This window comes from Gymnoscopelus braueri (assembly GCF_963280865.1).
Source record: "Gymnoscopelus braueri genome assembly, chromosome: 11".
NCBI classification, from domain to species: Eukaryota; Metazoa; Chordata; class Actinopteri; order Myctophiformes; family Myctophidae; genus Gymnoscopelus; species Gymnoscopelus braueri.
The window spans coordinates 40,069,102-40,090,014 of NC_137613.1; the positions used below are offsets into that span (position 1 = coordinate 40,069,102).

At 39.9% G+C, this 20,913-nt stretch overlaps 1 protein-coding gene and 1 pseudogene across 2 annotated transcripts in view; one reads left to right on the top strand and one right to left on the bottom strand.

The window, feature by feature from the left end:
• Window positions 1–254: 254 nt before the first annotated feature.
• LOC308095633 (G2/mitotic-specific cyclin-B2-like) lies at window positions 255–7,367 on the top strand (the record flags this gene model as incomplete). Its single annotated transcript, XM_080442683.1, has 10 exons — window positions 255–299; window positions 1,339–1,455; window positions 1,629–1,868; window positions 2,579–2,797; window positions 3,326–3,484; window positions 3,588–3,824; window positions 4,351–4,491; window positions 4,644–4,748; window positions 5,274–5,345; window positions 7,362–7,367. The coding sequence occupies 10 exons, from the start codon at window positions 255–257 to the stop codon at window positions 7,365–7,367; spliced, it is 1,341 nt and encodes a 446-aa protein (XP_080298809.1).
• A 193-nt stretch (window positions 7,368–7,560) lies between these two features.
• Window positions 7,561–20,913, bottom strand: part of LOC308095634 (serine/threonine-protein kinase PLK1-like) — a 32,337-nt pseudogene continuing 18,984 nt past the window's right edge. The window contains exon 11 of the transcript in view: window positions 7,561–7,754. The product of the transcript in view is annotated as a serine/threonine-protein kinase PLK1-like (transcript). The remainder of the gene's footprint in view (window positions 7,755–20,913) is intronic.

Sequence of the window (20,913 nt, forward strand, 5' to 3'; positions counted from 1 at the left end):
ACAATTAATCGAAAAAATATCGTGATCTCGATTCAGACACCTATGCAATCTCGAATTTAAATTATGGCGATTTCTTTTTTTCAATTTTTTTTTTTTCAATTTTTTTACTTAATATTTTTATATTTACAAGAGAATCGTGTGAGAATCGTGATCTCAATTCTTATGGAGGAAAATCGTGATTCACATTTGAGCAAGAATCGTGCAGCACTAACTAGAGTTAAGCTAGTTATTCTTCCGTTAGGCTAAACGCTAACATGTCGCTCGCCGAACCGATCTTCCCAGCTTATAACGGACGCTTTGTCAGCTTGAGTATCTGTTTTGGCTGCTGTTTGCTCATGTTTGTTGGTTGTTCAACGGCTTTTAAACGTTGGTTGTTGAGTGAATTTTGAATGTTGTGAACGTTGGTGAAGTGTGTTTTGAACCGTCTAAACGTAACTTATACAGGTTGAACGTTGCTTTTTAACTAAACACGTTGTTTTTAACGTCTGTTTTGGTCGGCAAGCGACATGTCGATTGAGTCTTTTGCTATTTTGGGTGTTTGTGCATTTTTGTAACCTGAAAACGTTATGAATCTTAAACCTCAAGTGAATTTTTAACTATGGGTTTTTTAAACGGTTATTGTTTCTGATTTTGAGTTCAGCGTTATGGTGAATACAATAATTATGAAAAATAACTAGAGTTAAGCTTGTTTTTCTCCCGTCAGGCTAAACGTTAACATTATGGTGTTGGTGTCGCTCGCCGAACTGAGCTTATAACGGACGCTTTGTCAGCTTGATTATCTGTTCTCTGCTGGTCGACAAGCGACATGTCGATTGAGTCTTTTGCTATTTTGGGTGTTTGTGCATTTTTGTAACCTGAAAACGTTATGAATCTTTTAAACCTCAAGTGATTTTTTAACTATGGGTTATTGTTTCTGATTTTGAGTTCAGCGTTATGGTGAATACAATAATGAAAAATAACTAGAGTTAAGCTTGTTTTTCTCCCGTCAGGCTAAACGTTAACATTATGGTGTTGGTGTCGCTCGTCGAACTGAGCTTATAACGGACGCTTTGTCAGCTTGATTATCTTTTCTCTGCTGGTCGACAAGCGACGTGCATTAAGTTTGAGTCTTTTGTTTTGTGGTTTGTGGCTTATTTGACTTTATTTTATTGTGTCCGTGCAGTTTTGGCTGCTGTTGGTTGTTCAAATGCTTTTAAACGTTGGTTGTTGAGTGAATTTTGAATGTTGGTGAAGTCTGTTTTGAACCTTCTAAACGTAAAGTGCAGGTTGAACGTTGCTTTTTAACTAACGGGTGTTTGTAACGGTTTTTGTTTCTGATTTTGAATGTTTCCTGAACAGTGGATGAACGTGGAGATGGAGAACCCTGCACACATGGGGAAGACCAACCTAGCTGGTCCAAAGAGAGCTGCTCTTGGAGACCTGTCCAACTTTGCCAACAAGGCTTCTAACACCAAGGTAATATTTAAACCCCTGATTCTCAACATTTACAATTTCACAGACCCCTACACTGAAAAATCCCTTTGTTAATTTAAACTGACTGTCAATTTAAACAAATTACATTGTTTACATTTAGTTGTTTTAGTTGAGTTGCATACCTCTAATTTAAGGTTCCCTTTGTACACTCTCAGTTCAAGACAGTACAACAGGACAAGGCCCTGGATGTCATCTACACAAGAAAGATACAGAGGATCCCTGATGTATCGTGCGTGGACGTGGACCACATCAGAAACGTGGACCTCCCGAGAGTCGCGGACAAGGTCAGGGAGAGAATGACGAGGCTGGCTGGGCACTGTGCCAGGCACCTGAAACTGATGGCCAACAAGCTGACACAAGGCACAGCAAGGAGGGGAGAGAGGCACACCACCTATGTAGACACACTGCAGCGTGACAGCAGAGCTAACAACACTGCAGAGCGCCTGATGCTGGACAGGAAGGTGTGGAGAGCATCCATCCTGGAATCCCGAGTAAGTTTTTGCTAGTCTGCACTGTAGCACTGCATATCATCGCTGTCGGGTTGAAACATTCTCCATATTTCAATGTTTTATATAAATTAATGCCCTATGTTGTTGTGTCATGCAAAAGGAGCCGTGACTCGACTAGTCACAACGCGTTGTGAGCTTGTAGATTTGCTCATTTGGAAGATAGTGAAACCCATTTAGACCTGAGGCCGATTTGTTTATAAAAAAAAACTGCCTCTAAATCCTAACCTTCTGAAAAACCTCAATTCTTTACTAAAAAAAAACGTAACCCTAAAACTAAAATCAAGTTTATAAATATTGAACCAATGACAAGTATTAACAAGAGTTTGTGACTAAATAATAACTACATTGGATCCATTGGAATTGGTTATTTTTTCCATTTCCTCAAAAGTAACAGTTATGGACATGCAAGGTTTCCACCCGACAGTGACGATATACACTCAGAGTTACAGACCTGTAAGGGTCCATTTGGACCCCTGGTGGTCTCTGGACCTGATGTTCAGAACCAGTGATTTTAACTATATACAAGATACAAATTACCTACAGTTTAACTTCATAGAAGAACGTGTTTTGAATGTTTGTTTTTTTCTCCTTCTCAGAGGACTGGAGCAGCCAGAGTTGAGGCACCTCCTCAAGTGTCTCCCTCCACTGGTCCAGAACAAGCTGCAGATGTTTCCATGAAGGAGGAAGAGGAGCTGTTCTGGCTGGCCTTCCCTGACCCACTCACAGTAGAGGACATTGATGCAGGAGACTCACAGATGACCCACCTATGTTCTGAATATGTGAAAGACATATATGCGCATCTAATGGATCTAGAGGTACGTGACGCCAGAGGCATGTTTTTTTACTGCATGAGGTGACAAGGGTTGTCATACAATCATGACTTTTTACTTGACGATTAATTGTCATACAAATTATGGCGATTTAATTGTGTTTTTCCATTGAACATTGGAACATAAATTATGTTTATCTATTTGGCTTTTAGGCTTTGTAAACAAAAATTGCACTGGGCAGATTTGACAAATAATTTAAATATGCAAAGAAATGACTGACAAGGACCTCTACCAATAATTAAAATAAATAATGTGCTATGGCCATAATAGGCCATATTTAATAATGTCATACTGAAAATGTGGAAATAGACGCAACGCGGTGCGACGCATAGTGAGCTTGTAGACCTATTTACACTATTTTTGAACATGTACAGTATGAACATTTTTGAACATGAAACTGATTATGACGACAATGCAAAATAATTGCAATCGTGCAATTATGTAATAATTGTGACAGGCCTAGATGTGACCTGGTGTCTTGCAGCAATGTAATGAAGTATTTTGTTTGTACAGGTAAAGCAGGCTGTGCGACCCGGGTACTTGAAGGGCTGCGACATAACGGCACACATGCGAGCTGTCCTAATCAACTGGCTGATCCAGGTTCATTCCAGTTTCCAGCTGCGGCAGGAGACACTCTATCTCACAGTTGCCATCTTGGATCGTTTTCTGCAAGTAAGGGCAACTTACAAATTTGTTTGCCATTTGATCTGCTCTTGTCTTTCTTTTCTTTTCTTTTCCCTTTCTTTTTTTAATTAGCTGTTGTGATGTATTACAGGTTCGGTCAGTTTCACCAAAGAAGCTCCAGCTTGTTGGTGTCGCTGCCATGCTGCTGGCCTCAAAGTATGAGGAGATATATGCCCCAGGGATCCAGGACTTTGCCTACATCACAGACAACACCTTCACAACCACTCAGATCAAACAGATGGAGCGGGTGGTGTTGCGGTCCCTCAACTTTGAGCTGGGGTTCCCGCTGCCTTTGCACTTCCTCAGGAGAGCATCCAAGGCTGCAAGCGTGAGTCACTGTTCACATGGTTCACTAACATACAAGGTGTAGTGATCAGACTTGACCCTCTGCCCCAAGGCTTTGTCCAGACTGCATCTGATCTTTAGGACTGACTGTCAACACTTATCGCCGTTAACCTTATAACGTTATTGGCAAGTGGTTAATTTGAATTTGTGTAGAAAATAGCACAATTTGACATGTTAGCTTGTGGATCGTCTATTTCCCACGAGCGCCATGGTCGTTCACAGTGTCAATGTTCAGACTAAAACACACAGATTTGAATATTTCAATCCACCCCCAAAAAATTGTGGACATTCTTATTTCCATGAGGGTTTATGCTGTTCAGACTTGATGAAACAACTCTGATTTCCAATCTGGTTAGGACAATTATCAGATTTGGGCTGACGGTGTGAACATAGCCTAAATGAACATAAGTGGTGACTGGTCAAATGGTGGTTAAAATAAAGCATGTAGCAGAGTATTTTAAATTGTATATGCAAGCAGGCTTTTTAATAGTGTTGTTTGTTTGTTCTAGTGTACTGTGGAGAGACACATGCTGGCCAAGTATCTGATGGAGTTGACACTCCTTGACTACGACATGGTTCACTACCGGCCCTCTGAGATTGCTGCTGCTTCACTGTGCCTCTCTCAGCTGCTGCTGGGTGGCCTGCCATGGGTGAGTTCAATAGAATCAATGTATATGTTGGCTTATTAGTACAGATGGATAGCTTGACATTTTGTCTTTTGATTCTAGTTTTTTTCCCTTTCCTACAGAGCAGTATTGCACCACATATGATGATCCTAATTATTGTTTTTCATGTGTTGCAGACTCCTACAGAGCAGTATTACACCTCATACGACGAGGCTCACCTGAAGCCCATAATGCAGCACATCAGTAAGAATGTCGTAAACGAGGGGAAAACAAAGTTCCAGGTGAGTTGGCAAACGAAGGCATTTGGAAGTTGATGGAGTAAGATGTGGATGTTTGAATAGATGAATATGCTAAGATTCCCTCTCCACTAGTATAAATGGAGGTTAGATAGCATGTTATTTAGACAGATGCTAGGTTCATTTGTTTACCTGGCATCCTATAGTTTCAATGTACAGATTATTTATATCATATTGTTTAGACTGATGCTAGCTTCTTAGTTTACCTATCCTGTCTTGATCCTAGATTACTGAGACACTACACTGTCTCTCTGCATGTGATGTACAGTATGTGTTTACCTGGCTTAATTGCTTACTGTAAATTGCTCTGGATAAAGAGCGTCTGCTTAATGCCTAAATTGTAATTGTAAATTGTAGTATAGTATAATGGAGTAAGATAGGGACGTTTGCATAGATGAATAGTGAATACTAATATGTTCCCTCTCCACTAGGTTAGTATAATATAATGGAGTGAGATAAAGATGCCTAAATAGATGAATTCTAATTCTAGTTTTCCCTCTCCTCCACTAGGCCGTCAGGATGAAGTACACAGGGAGCAAGCTGATGAACGTCACTCGCCTGTCTGAGCTGCAGTCCTCCACTGTGAGGCGCCTGGCTGCTCCCCTGCTTGAGAACCATAGAGTTAAAAAAAATAGAGAGGGCACCGGAAATCCCCGCCCGTCCACTTGTATGGAGTTGCTCACCCAGCGCATACTCCCTTTTCACTCCTTCTTCCGGATTGGGAAATGTGACATGCTATTTGGGGCCTCTGTGACACGTTTTGCGTCATGGAGGTGACGCCTCTGTGCGCAACCCTGTGCGCAAGCTCGCAAGTCGAGCCCATTGGTCGAAACAGTTTTGTCAAACGTTTGTCTACTGTTTGTCTGTCTACGTGTCATGTACATATTTGTTTGTTGTGCATATTCGTTTGTTGTACATATTTGTTTGTTGTACATATTTGTTTGTTGTGCATATTTGTTTGTTGTGCAAAAACAAATGTAACATAAATTGTGTTAATGTTCTGTGTACCATCAAGTATGTATATATGTAAATAGCAAAGGTCTCATATCCATGTACATTTTGTAAATATCTATAAATGATGTAAATATCCATTAATGTAATAAAATGATCAGTTTGAACCATGAGAATTGTTGGTCTGACTCTTGAATTGGAGGTCTAATCTCCTTTCAGTAGTATGGTAATGTTGTTATGTTGAAAATTAAAAGAAAGTTGTGGCATTAGGTCAGTGATTGGGGAAAAAAAGGTCTTTTGAAAATAGCAGATCTACAAGCTCACAATGCGTTGCATCTAAAGCCTTGAACATGACAGGGCTCTTGTTTGTGACTGAAACTGATGTTGCAGATCTCTGCATATGGGACACCTCGGACAGACTCCATGCTGGGCTGACTCAGTGTACACAGGGCATCTGGGTGCAAGCCTGCTCATCTTTTATCAATATAGCAGCCAACACAGCATACATTAAAGCTGCTGCATGAGAGCGCACCTCTCCTTAGCTTTTCTTACAGGTGCAATGAGCCATAAGGACTGTTCCATCCTCTTGCACTGTGATCCAGGGGTGTGTTGGGGTCTCATTGAGGCTCATTGAATGCTTTACCTGCAAGTTGCAACACTAGTGAATTATAAGACAAATTTCTCCCAAGGGAGACAAAATAAAGTAAGCTACCTGGATTAAGACATGTAGTTTAAGACATGCATAACATAATTCAGGACAGCTAGGTAGACAGCTAGGGAGTAGAGTTTAGCCCATTATGTAATGTTTACTATTTGGTTGCATATCCTTTACCTGCCATGACCTCTGTGACCCATAAACAGGACATATACTGTACTGTCTGATGGCCATTAGAAACAGAGACACAGGAACTTCGAGGGCTCGCCTCAGAGCAAGTAGTTAGTTAAATAATAAATACTGTAACATTAACAATGAATTAAATTATAACAGAATTTGTCCAAACATCATATCCTAATGTAGCCTAATTTTGCATTATAATGTAACAAAAGCTAGTGTATTGTCATACTGTGCCATCATTATTAGTATTATTGTTTAATAAACACAAGTTGAACACTTTATTTGCTTAAGGCAGAGGGATTCCAAATGAGAATTTGAGTTACAGTATCAACAATTCCAAAGGCTGATGAATGTCTATGTTAAATTTCAGGTGCTGTGGACATTAGCTAATCAGAAACTGTAAATGGCTGTATTTCAGTTGCAATAGATGCTTGACTGCCTCACGTCTGATGGAAAAGACGTACCAGATTAGGTTGAAGCCAAGGTACAGTTACTCAATTACCGTACTTAAGTATTTCCAATTTTCTAAACTTTTACTTCAACTCCACATCTCAGAGGCAAATATTGTACTTTTACTCACTACAATCATTTGAAAACTTTAATTACTACAAAACATACATTAACCACGTCAACCCCATTTAAACTTTGCCTATTTGAAAATAGCAGATCTACAAGCTCACTTTTACTCAAGTACATTTTGAATACCAGACTTTTATCTGGAAGAGTGTATTGCTACATTGTGGTATTGGTACTTGTACAAGATGTGAGTACTTCTTCCACTGCGTACCAGCTATCATTTGTGTCCACACCAGATCTAGCCAGCAAATATATTACAAACGTTACATGAACTTCCAACATACAACTTCCTTGAGTATTGTAAACATGCCTAAACAAACCAGTTATTTATATTGCTCAAATTCTTTTTATTTGAAAATACAAAATGTAAAGACACATTTAAAATTATACATAGAAAAAAATATCAATTAACCCAAAGTGGCTTCTCATAATTATTTAAGATTGCGCTGCAGAGCCCTTGGAGCTCAGCAGCTTCTCCACCATCTGCTTGGCGTAGCGCATCCTTGTGGCCAGCTCCCTGCTGCAGCCAAACTCCTCCAGCAAGGACAGTTTGTAGGTGCGGAAGACTCGCTTCTCATCGATGTATGTCACAGCACCATCAGGGGGCAGAGGATCACCTTGGCGTGGTCCTGGAGGAGATGAAAACATGTAATTTAATGTGTTACGCCAAGTGCAATCTATGATGCAGCGTGGAAGGACACTAGCGCTGCTTTTCCTTAACAATCTAGCACAATATGTAGAATTTAGAGGTTTAGATAATATCGTTCTAAATCTGTGTTCGTTTTTGTTGCAGTCGTTCTAGTCCTACAGTAAGTTCTTGCCGTTCTAAATCCGGCCAACCAGTTGAATATATACCTTTTGAAATATTCGGGACCAGTACGGCTGCTTCTGAACATGTATTCCATTGCTGGTTTGACCCATTCACCAGTCGCACGAAAAAAATATGTAAGTGTATTCTATTTCACAATAGTGTACAAAAATAACAGCCCTACAAGCTCACAACGATTGTGTAGATCAGCCATTTCCAATGGCAGATGTAGATCTGCCATTTCCAATGGCAGATCTATCAGAATACTTGGGACATCAATGTGAAGTCATATCACCCAGCCCTACCTGAAAGTACAACAGAATTGTGCTTGGTCTTGGTCCCAAATATAAACTCCTGAACACACTCCCAACTAGGAGTGTGTGAAGCCTACACGTGTGTTGTTGGTCTGACATTACTCTTTGGATGCATTGAAGTTTACCAACCTGGAAGAAGTTAATCTGGACTGTGCCGTTCGACAGGTGCAGCACGATGGCACTCTTGGTCCTGAACCAGTGAGAGAGGTAGGCCAGGCGTGCCAGCTCGACGAGCTCGTCACCGTCTCTACGTGCCATGTTGGCACCGGCCTTGAGAAGGTGCTCGCTCATGTAGCTACGGAAGTACTTGAGCAACGTTATCTGCAAGAGAGCGGCGATAAACAAAGTGATAAGGATTAACAAACATAAAAAAGGAGGCAGTGAGACAGAAAAGTGTAAAGACTTCCACAGATCAAGCTGTAATGCTACGACTACTTTAAGTGTGACTACACCAAGAGATCAGGATAGCACGAGATCTCAGGTATAAAAGGTGCTCCAAGCATGGAGGAAATAACTCCATACTGGGCGAATACGTGAATGAATTGAACTCCTTTCCCACTGCCAGTAGATGAGTATAAGTGAGTATATAGTGTTGAGCCTAGTGTACTTTCAAGCCAGATCATAATATGGGGTGCATGGGCAAAAAACTCGCTACAGGAACGAAATGGATCTTTCATCTGATGTTTCATCAAATAAGTGTATGTCTCTCTTTCCCACAGACTCACTCCCCGCCACACACTTTACTTGCTGTGGACCCAATAGCAAATTACAAAGTACATTTACTCAAGTACAATGTTGAGGTATTTATTACTTTACTGGAGTATTTCCCAGTACTTTTACTCCACTACATCTCAAAGGCAAATATTGTACTTTCACTCCACTACAATCATTTGAAAACCTTACTAGTTATGTTGTAGATTTTGATTGCTACAAAAGATACATCACCCACTTCAGCCCCTATATACATTTCGGCCATTTGAAAATAGCCGAGCTACAAGCTTGTAGATCTGCTCTTTTCAAAAGATTTTTATACATTTTATTCATTTGAAAAAATGTGAAATGGGATATTCTGCATAATGAGTACTTTCAGTACATTTTGATGCCAATACTTGTACTCAAGTATATTTAGAATTCTGGACTTTCACTTGTAACAGAGTTTTTCTATATTGCAGTATTGGTGCTTTTAAGTAAAGAATGTGAGTACTTTTTCCACCACTGCCTTAAATACATCTGGCTCCCTGTTTTTGGCTCCATGCCCACCAATAGCTGAGTTAGTAACATCTTAAATGTAAAAAAAAAAGATATATATGCTGGGTCAGAGACAGAGACAACTATTGACCTTCTTGGTGAGCGTGGCAGGGTACGAGCATACACTGATGTAGCTCTCTGCATTGGTTTTGTCAATGTACTGCAGGATTTCTCCATCAGTGTACATCATCAACCGTGTGTAATCGTTGACGAGCACACCCACGCTGTTGTCACACAGCTGGTAGCCTGGAAAAACCCCATAAAAACTTTTAAAATACACCAAGCTAGGAAGAAATGGCAGAAGGCAAGTCTACATAGACACTGCACATTATTGCAGTACTGTAGTCACATCATGCGACTAGTTATTCTACCCCTGCAAACAGTTGCATACAAATTCTCAGTTGCAAGAGGCTTTAACTGATATGATGTGAAGGCAGAATAAAACATTTAGAAAATAAATATTTCCCCAAAATGCAGAAGTGTGCCTTACCTAGCCCGTATTTATCAGAATAGTCGACCCATTTGCTGATCCAGAAGATGGGGATGCACGCAGGGTCTTCTGCCTTTTCTGAAAGTTCACACAAACAAATTGATTGTCAGTGTCAGAGGTGGCTTCAGTAAAAGTAGCAATACCACAATGTATAAATACTCTGATTCCATTAACAGTCAAAGGGTCAAGGGTCCTTGACATGAGAATGTTTGAGAAACACTGGTTTAAACAACATTACACAGCAAGCCCAAATAAGCAACTACACTTTAGAAACAAGCCCCCAAAAACCGCAACCACCAATATTTACAAGCAACTTTACAGAAAAAGAAGCCCAAAGTGGCTTATAATAAGCGGACATGGCAACACTGGTGTGTAGATCTTAAACTCTAGTGCATTGGTTCTCAAAGTGGGGTCCGGGGACCCCCAGGGGTCCTTGAGGAAGTTCCAGGGGGTCCCCAGCTAAATGATGGATAGTTAGGAACCAAATTCGACCCATATGGGTCTGAAACTCAGAGAGTGTACAAATGAAACCAAATGGACCCTGACGGGTCCATTTGGTTCCATTTGTACACTCTCAGAGTTAAATTAACATTCATTTTACAATATAAATTGGGGTCCCAGAGATAGAAATGTCATCAAATGGGGGCCCGTAGCTTGAAGCATGTCAAACTGGGGGTCCTTGAAATTAAAATGTTTGAGAATCAGTGCTAGAGCCTTAAAAATCTTCTCTTAGTTATGGGGGTACCTGAGGCATATATTTTCGAATGGGGGTCCGCAGGCTAATAAGTGTCAATTTGGGGGTCCTTGACATGAAAAAGTTTGAGAACCACTGCTCTAAGGGACGCTGTCAGCGGCGCTATCCATGGTTCTGAAGCGATCAGCGTCAATAAAGAACGCAGTAAAACTCTGCACTCTACTTACATATATATATATATATATATATATATAGGCAGTGGTGTGTTCTAGATTTTTTGGGAGGGTATACTATAACTATTCCCTCTCTAGTTCCTAATGTAAAAAAAAATGCGCGTGCTTCGCCAGGCCCACTCAGGCCCAGTTTCACAGTAACACTGAGTACAATTACAATATGCTTTGTACTGATTTTCTACTGTTTCTAATGTTAATCACCCTGTTTATTACCATAGAATAGTGCAAGGATTGTTATAAATAAATGCTGGTTAGGCTTATCAGATATAATAGCAGTGTTAAGTTAACAGCGAGCATTCCTGTATCTATTACAGAATAGTATTAACTTGGCATTGAAGACACAAACTGTATTGAAGATTCAAGATTTTGCTGTGCTATGACACGCAATTTGAATACTAATGAAGTACTCAATTCAGTGACGTTGAGTTAATGTGTGAATTCCGTCGCCAGCAGCCTTTAATTATCACGTCAATAACAATAGCCACACACGTGATAAGCCATCAACTCAGAGTTAGACTAGTCAGCAGTGGTGGAAAAAGTACTCAAATTCTTTACTTAAGTAAAAGTACCAATACTGCAATATAGAAATACTTCGTTACAAGTAAAAGTCCAGAAAAAAACATGTACTTGAGTAAAAGTACAAAAGTATTGGCATCAAAATGTACTTAAAGTACCTAAAGTAAAAGTACTAAAATGTTTGAAAATAGCCTATGTATAAAATAGGGCTAAACTGGTTAATGTATGTTTTATAATGTAATAATTTATATCAGCAAAGTAACTAGTAACTAAAGTTTTCAAATAATTGTAGTGGAGTAAAAGTACAATATTTACCTCTGAGATGTAGTGGAGTAGAAGTAAAAGTATTGACATTTGGAAATACTCCAGTAAAGTAAAAAATACCTCAAAATTGAACTTAAGTACAGTACTTGAGTAAATGTACTTAGTTACTTTCCACCACTGTCCTAGTGTAATGTTGTTGTCGTTTTAGTTTTTTGCATTATTTTAATTTCCAGCACTTAGAATTATTTATGAAGTTATTTAAGTTATAAATGATCTGTTTGTAGCTCAGTATCACGATTGTATGCATTTGGTAGCTATGGAGCGAATTTGTTCACGGATTCTGTTTCTAAATTGTTCTAAAATGAAGCAACGCTGCACACATGCATGTTTTTAACGTTGTTTTCAAGTAGTTACGAGTTATGACGCTTCAGTGACGACGTCACGCTTACGTCAGTTACGACGCGACGTAAACGTACGAAAACGTTGGGCGTGCTGTTGCTGCTAACGAAGTGCTGTGATTGGCTAGAGGAGAACGAAGTGCTGTGATTGGCTAGAGGAGCGGTAAACAACCTGTGGCGCGCTGTTCTACACATTCGAAACGTTGCCTCAGCCAATCACAGTTCGAGGCCGTTGGGTCGCCACCGCTATTAAAACACCTGACGAGACGCCAGCGTTTCAGAGCTTTGAGAACAGAGACACGGAGCATCATCCGAGAGAATCAGCAGAGAGAGATCAACGAACTTAACAGAGTCAACGCAGGACGTTTATCAGCTGAAGACGAGGAGAACGGAACGAAGCTAGACTAGAGATGGATCTCATCTGCAATATAGCAACTTGGCTTGCGATCACCGAGTCCCTTGACCGTTCTGAACGTAAGTGATGTTGAATTATTATATATGCAACGGAAATGTTATTCATGTAGATTTGGTAACTGTGCAATTTAGGCCAGTAACGTGTATGGACCAGAGCTACTAGTAATGCTAGTTCATGGATTATTTTTCTACGTTGGCACGAAAGCACACGTTATTCCTGCAAACGTGTTGATAATGTTGTTTTTTTTGTAATATTTGCTTCAGTGAACTGTAAGCAGTTACAAACTAATGTTATGATTTGAATGAGAAACTGTTGGTCGCCTAGCCTACTGCAGGACAATGAGTCGCAGCTAATCACAACTCTAGGGTTCGTTAAATGTAGTTACTTTTAAATCATAACAATCAAAAGTGGCTTCTAAATAATATGTAGCCCATTTGGCCACGGACCCCACCTGAAAATATTTCGTGCCAGGGAGTCCAGGCCAGGGACCCCCTTACAAGATCTGTGTTGTTGAAATGTTTTTCAAGATTTATTTGAAAATAGCAGATCTACAAGCTCACAACTTGTGTGACTTTAGATCGCTATTTTCAAATAGCTGATGGTTAAAACTGATTTTGATGCTATATTAAGTAATTTTGCTGGGGACCCCCTGCAACCACCTCAAGGACCCCTGGAGGTCCCATGACCCCACGTTGAGAACCATTGACTTAAAGATACAACTTATCGCATTGCATTAATTCTGAGTTCTAGAGAGTGACCCATGGATAATTTCCTGTATATAGTGTTTTTATCCATCCATTTAGTCAAGAATCTTGGTTGGCAAAAGTGTAGATCCCATAGATCTCTTAAGAGTCCAATAGTTTGAGCCAAATTTGAATTAGGATGTCCAACTCAATGTTTCTTTTGAAGGCGTAAAACATGTTATTTTGTATTCGTATATAACCTTTATTGATTATGATTTACAACCTTCTGTCAGTATGTCTCTCTTTCTGTTAAGTTTCTCTTAACTACAATATTGTCTTTGTTATAGCTGTGGTGTGGACTTTGCTTAACTCTCACTCACTAACTCTCTGTGTGGCTGTGTTTCCCCCTAGTCGCTAAGGAAGGAGCCAGAGGGATGAACAGTAGGAAACCCCTGTACAACAGGAGAGGACCTGCAGAATCCAAGGCCTCCTCCCTCCTCCTGCCCAACACCAGAGCCATGCTCCAGAGGATGTACAGCAGAGGACCAGCCCCCTCCACCACCTCCTCCATGCAGTCCAACAGGAGACGACCCACACGCCACACCACCGCCTCCTCTCCCGTGCTCACCAACCCCAAATCAGGCAAGGAGAACTTGCACATTAGAGCCCATTTGCTCAACCCCAATGTATGACATAGTAATTAATAATATAAAATACAAATGTGTTATAATAGTGTTGGTCTACTCTGCATAGAATCTGAGTGTGCAATCCATCTCCCTCAATTTTGCAATTAGAGTCCAACCGACTTTTGGGTCAGAAACCAATTTGAGGACATTTAATTTATAAACAAAAAAAATAATACGGATAAACCTTTTTAAAAATAAACACATTGAACTTTTTTATTTAACCAAAGGTTTCACCTATAATAATTCCACGCCCAAAGTAGGGACGCCAGGATAGAAGTGGTTTATAACTGGGTTCGGCTGCATATTTTGCTAAAGCCAGTGTCATCAAAAAAGTCAAATAATGGTTGGTCGGGCTCTATATGCAATCTACTGTAGTGTGAGTTTAACCATTGCAATCCTGTAGAAGAGATAAATAAACTAAATAAAGTTTTCAGACAGTCATGATACCTGTTTCAATTTGCAGTCCTGAAGAAAACTGTAACTCCAGAGGAACTACAGCAACCAGCAGGACCCTACAGGAAGAAAATGTTAAGAGTACGTACCCACAATAATTCACTTGCAACTCTGAACTCACAATTCATCAAGCTCTGCTCAAGAGATATACCCCCTCCATGTACACACACACACACACACACACACACACACACACACACACACACACACACACACACACACACACACACACACACACACACACTTTCTGCTACCGACAAATACAAATCTTTGTCATGTGTTGTCTTTGCACAGATCGAGAGCGACGGGTTGGGCTGGGGGTTCGTTGTTCGAGGGACTGGACCATGTCACGTCCAGGCTGTGGAGCCCCATGGACCTGCTGCGGTTGCTGGGATGAAGGTAGGAATCATGGAAAATGGCGCTGAATGTTGTAATGTCATACTTTTTGGTAGCCATTATCCCCAAAAGATCCTGCTTTGTTGCATTAGCCTGGTACTGTAGGACGTTAAAATGACCTCTCTCGGGTGGATCAAGACTGAAGCAAGTAAATGTAAAAAGCAGTACTTCTACAAAGGCTTACATAAGTAAATGGCTATAAGCCTTCATGACTTTGGAGTGTCATTCTCAGAATATAGTGAAAAGTGGGTCAAATCATTTAATTTCAAGTCATTTTGTGTTTTTCTCTCCCTCTCTCTCTCCATCATACCCCTTCCTCTCCCTCTGTATCTGTCCCAGGTGTGTCAGCTTGTAGTTGCCATCAATAACCAGAGCGTTCTGGAAATGGACTACAAGGCCATCAACCACCTCATCTTGACTGGCCCCAGGAAGATGCAGATGGAAGTCATGGAGGTTACTGAAAAGTAACGGTTTTGGTAGGTATCTGCCTGACAGCACAAACATGTTATTTTGTATTTGTATCTAACCTTTATTCACCCATTGAGACAATGGGTTCTTACACTTTTATTGAACCCTTTGATGAAAAGGGGGGGGGGGGGGGGTCCTACTCCTCCTCCATCCTCCTCAGATTGTAATTTGGTTAGAGTCGGCTAGAGTCAGTCTCTCTGTTAAGTTTCTCTTAACTAAACTGTATATTGTTCACTATTGTCTTTGTTATAGTTGTGGTGTGGAATTTGCTGAACTCTCACTCTATCACTCTCACACACTCACTCACTAACTTTCTGTGTTTTCCCCCTAGTCGCTGTGGTGAAGTCAGAAGTTCAGGAAGGAGCGAGAGGGATGAACAGTAGCTAGCTACTGTACAACAGGAGAGGACCTGCACCACCAAAGGCCGCCTCCAATCATGTGCAGTCCCAACAAGGGTTGGATTAGCCCTTGTGTTGGCCGGTGGCATCGTTTTGCCGCTACCTCAGCAGCCCAACAGCAGGACAATATTTTGCCGCTGTTATAGCCATTTTTGGCCCCCAGAGCTTGGTGCCCATGGCGGCAGCCCTAAAGCCTGTGTGATCAGGCGGGCCTGGACAGCAACATGACCATCACCAAGGATTACACACTGAAAAGCTACTTTATTTCTTTAAAGTTGACAATGTGTCCTGATGTAGGGGTGATGTAACCACAACTTTCAGATGATTTCTTTTTTTATTCATCACCAAAGGCACACATTCACATTCTAGATATTGATGATGCTAATTTGTTTGCTATAAGTGCAAATATTTTTTAATAATCATTGAACTTTTGATTTGAATGTGTATGCTTACATGTGGTATTAATTATTGTATATTTGAAAGGTCTGAATATGAGCCACTGATCAATATGAAGTGCTAGATATCTTTCATAAAAACAATTATTGACCACAGACTGATTTGATTTAATATATATCTCATTCTAGATATTGATGCTAATTTGTTTGTTTTCTAAGTGTAAATATTTTTGATTAAGATAATGCAGTAGATATTTATTAAAATGATACTTTCAGATCAATTTTCTTTTTTTACTCATCACCAAGTGATCGGCTAGCTTTTGATACTAATGTTTGTAAGTGTAAATATTTTGATTAAGACAATGCTGTAGATATTTATTAAAATACAATTGTAAATATGACTTCTGTGTCCTTTTCAACAATGTCAGTTTGTTGACAACAGTGGCCTGTTGCATTCTTTTCTCTTCAGGGTTTCTTTTTTGTCTGTAATCCCTGTGTAAGTAACTAGTCCACAATCACCTGTACGTCTAAGCCTAGCTGAGTTGAAAACAAGATCAACTGATATTAGATTTAAGCGGCCACATTGCAGATCCACCATAATTCTATTTGATGTCCTTCTTCCACACTCATTACAATGCATGATATGATGATGAATCCTATTCATTGCACAGAACATGCACTTCAAGCCTAACTAGTGAAGTATGGAATGAACACTAGTTTCCTGTGTACAAGGTCACATTACAGCATGCATGTGTCTATAGCAGCCACATGCATTTGGTATGAGGAGATGACAGGTTTGAGGAATGTGAAGGAATGACTCAGACGAGGTAGAAAGTTGGTACAAGTGACTTTGCTTCAATACTGTTATGTAAAGTCAGTCACCTGTCCTGTATGGAAAGTAAATGAGTAACTTAAAATGTAAACACTCAAAGTTCTATTACAACCACAATCCACACAGCACTGTTACATGCATTATCAGTCTTTTTAATTTCAAGGGCCCCAGTTTGATATGCATTAGAGTCCTCAGTATTCATTTAACTCTGAGAGTGTATAAATGGATCGGATGCACCCTCGAACACCCCTGGGGTCTCCCACACCCCACGTTGCAAACCAGTGCTGTGTATAGTGTACCTGTGGAAGCATTCAAGGGGATGTGTATTTGAATGAGTGCTATAATCACTTGTCTTATACGTATAGGATGATTTGGTGTGCAAATACTAGACAGCTCTAAGGTTTAGAGCTCTTAATATTAACACAACTGAGTCTAAACAATTGTGTTAATATTGTTCTTTAGGCAGCTGCACTGGAATACTTTTCACATCTGGATGAGCAGACAGCAAGTGAATTCCACCATACCATTCAAATTCAGGCAGTAGTCAAGAGGTGAGGCTGATCATACATTGGCATTTGAACTGTGGCGTTGAATAGAATCCTAAAATCAGTAGAATTCATGACTTCTTGGGGTCAGTTTTGGCTGGCCATTCACACGTTTGACACGCCCCGTCTCAGAACCATTACAGATGCCTGCGGATTTAACTTCTGCTAGCCCCAAACTAGGAGCTGCATAGGGTCATAAACCTTTGTATTTGTGCTGGCACCAAGGTAAGACGTCTGACAGAGCCACAGCGTGAGACATTTACACTGAAAAGTTTTGAGTATTGTTCAGTACCTGAGGTTCACGTTGAAAAGCCCATTTTCATTGCACTAGTTTGCCATTATCCGACCAGAAGATCTCACAGAACCTAGTGGCTGTCACTCTGGGTTTATAAATACAATGGAAGGCTGCAAGTGTCACTTATTTAATATGTTATGTTAATCACATGGTGGTGATACAGTTGTGATCAAATATTTGGAATAGTTAATTGAATACATTTGTATTTGGTTTCTTTTGTATGAAATCATATTCATATTTTTTCCTGAAATGCTTATGCGTATACGTTTCAGAATGGAGTGTCTAGTCATTTTATGATATAGTAGTCATTACGGTCAGCAGTATGAAGTGAATATTCATGATGATTTTCACAGTGTGAGTTGAGTTTGCTTAAACAGGAATTGAGTTGCTAGTTTTGATACTAGCATACAGTAGGTCTACTATCTGAGATGATCCTCTATTTTAATTAAGCCCAGATAAACAAAATAAACTTAAATCTTTTGAGGAACCCGGTTGACCTAAAAAGTTGTGTAATGAAAACTTGAGTGAATTTAACTTAAAATAGCAATTTCAGCATAAATATACTAAATGCCAAATTGATTTAACTTCAAATAATGATGCTAATTTGTTTCCATTACTCCAAAGAATCTTAAACAAAAAGGCAAAAGCAAAAAAGTACATTATTCTTCTGTTTATTTCATTTTTTTCATTTGAAAACAAACATTGTGTTTAAAAAATGTGCTGCACCTTGAGTTGGCAGTATAAAAAGGGGTTCCAAACAGTAAAGGAATAAGCACTTGATTATTTCAGATTTTTATGAAGGGGTAGCCCCTTGAGATGCAGCATCTAATTTTCGAGGGGTCCCATAAAAACATGAACAACAGACATAGATAGATACATACAATACAAGTATACAGATACATTCATAAACAGATAGCTAGCTCACCCTCTCCTACCCATCACCACCATCAGCTGTTAAACAACAGAAGAGAAAGAAGGGTACAGTACAAATACATCAGTGTATATATCCCTACCAGTACAGTCAATTTAGAAGCATAAACGTTCTGAAGCGACAAAATGGATCTAGGAGATCGAGGACGATCATTCCAATCAGATGAAGCTTTGTAGCAGAATGACCTTCGGCCAACTTCTTTAAAGATTTGTGGGTAAATAAAGTAAGTGGATATCTAAAGCAGTAGTATAATGTTGCACTTTTAGAATAACAACTTTGCTATACTGTTTGCAGTGTACGTTTCATGGTACTGGTTTGATTTGATGCAGTATCAAATAGTATATACACATACTGTGTACGCATAGTACACGCATGCAGTTCACAACTGTACTTTACACACACACACACACACACACACACACACACACAGAGTACAATTTACCCCAAGTGCATGAAAAACACTTAGCAGCTAATGCTGAACAGCTGCCGATATGTTCGTACTTAGAATGAGTACTTAGAATTAAAATGTTATCTGGCTGCTCTCTAGAGAGGAGCTCAGGAAAATTTGTTAATATAAATTGGCAATAAATAGGCACCTGTACTGAACTGATTAGAGCTGATTAGCACCACACCTGAACTGAAGGCCTACTCCATTTGTTGGCTGAGAGACATGCTGGAGCTTCGTTTTAGTAGTTATTTTGGTTTCCTTTGTGCTTTCCTGTTTCCTTTTGATTCTGTACATGGTGCATTTCTGAGTAAGTATTGGTTATTTTTCTATTATTCGCTCAATATCCCTATATTTCACACTCACAAACTCTGTGTGACTGTTTTCCCCTAGTAGCTGCATATGTGGTGAAGGCCACCGTCCTTCTAGCCTGGTAAACCCTCCCTCTGGAAATCTCATTTCCATTTGATTCCAGGAGTGGAATCAAATGGAAATGAGATTTCCGGAGGGAGGGTTTACCAGGCTTCTACGAGAGCAGAATACGGGTGGTTCTTGAGAGATTAGCATAATGTTCCGTTCATATATCAGAAAAATGATTGACTCTATAACGATTCCTGCTTTACCGCCTGGTGTTGATCAGGCCGAAGCATCAAAAGTTGATTTAAAGTCACCCCAGATAAAATTGACCACCCGTTTGGCCGCTAATGGGGTCCTTATGGCCTTTCATGGGGAAAACCTAACTGTTGTGGGGATAAGGCTAGCGTGGGCGGTGGGTGGCGTCGCCATGTTCAGCACGTGTCTCCAATTGTATCTGTCACACAGGTAGGTCAATATACTAACACTGTACCCTAAAAAATAACATACTAAATGTGTGTTTTACAGTTTAATATTTGTACTTTTATTAGTGTTGCATGGCACACAACGTCATGGCTTGACCATTGTTTAAGGATTATGCCTGAAATGTACGGGAACGGCCAAGAATTCACGCCCCATTCGATTTTAGCTGGGGGAAAACAACCATCTGCCTCATAGAGTTACATCATACACGATCGTTTGGATCACTTTCAGAGCTTCTAACTTGTGGTCATAGTCGCGAAACTTTTCAGTTGTGTGGTGGTACTTTTAGATGGATTTTACTGTAACAGAAAGTTTTAGACAAACAATTAGAGAGAGCGTGGTTAACAGTGTTGCCAGATTCTGCTGGAGAGAAACAAGCAACCAGGTCTATAAAAATATAACCTCGCGTCACCAGTCTTTCCACCTCGGAGGAAAAATAAAAAATAAGGCCAAAATAAGCAACTAGGGCAGGTCAGTCAAACTTTAATGTCTAATATTGTTTTATGTTTTCTCAAACATTTTCATGCCAAGAGGAAGGACCCCCAATATGTACAATATACTTAACAGAAAAATAATACCAAAGTCGCTTATAATAAACAGATTTGGCAACACTGGTCAGGTACTGTAGCTAGTAGCCACAAACACGCCGTCTCTCTTCTCCTCCGAATAATTTTGCCCAATTTAAATATTTTTTATAATGGTACTTACAATCACTTGACTATAATTTATATATGCTAATTGGATTCATAATCTGGAATCAAATGGAAATGAGATTTCCGGAGGGAGGGTTTACCAGGCTACCGTCCTTCCCTTTCCGCTGAGAACCTCTAACTGGAAGGAACACAATCCGGCGAACATCACGACAAAAATTAGGCATCCGACGCCCAAAGAATCCAAGATGTCTCAACAACATCAATAAGACGGTAGGCGAACTAGCTAGCATGGTATGACACTGAAGGATGTAATGTGCAGGTGTAACGTTAGATCTGTAAGGTGTACAGACAGTATATTGTAATGGAAATTCTGTGATTAAATGCGGAGTTG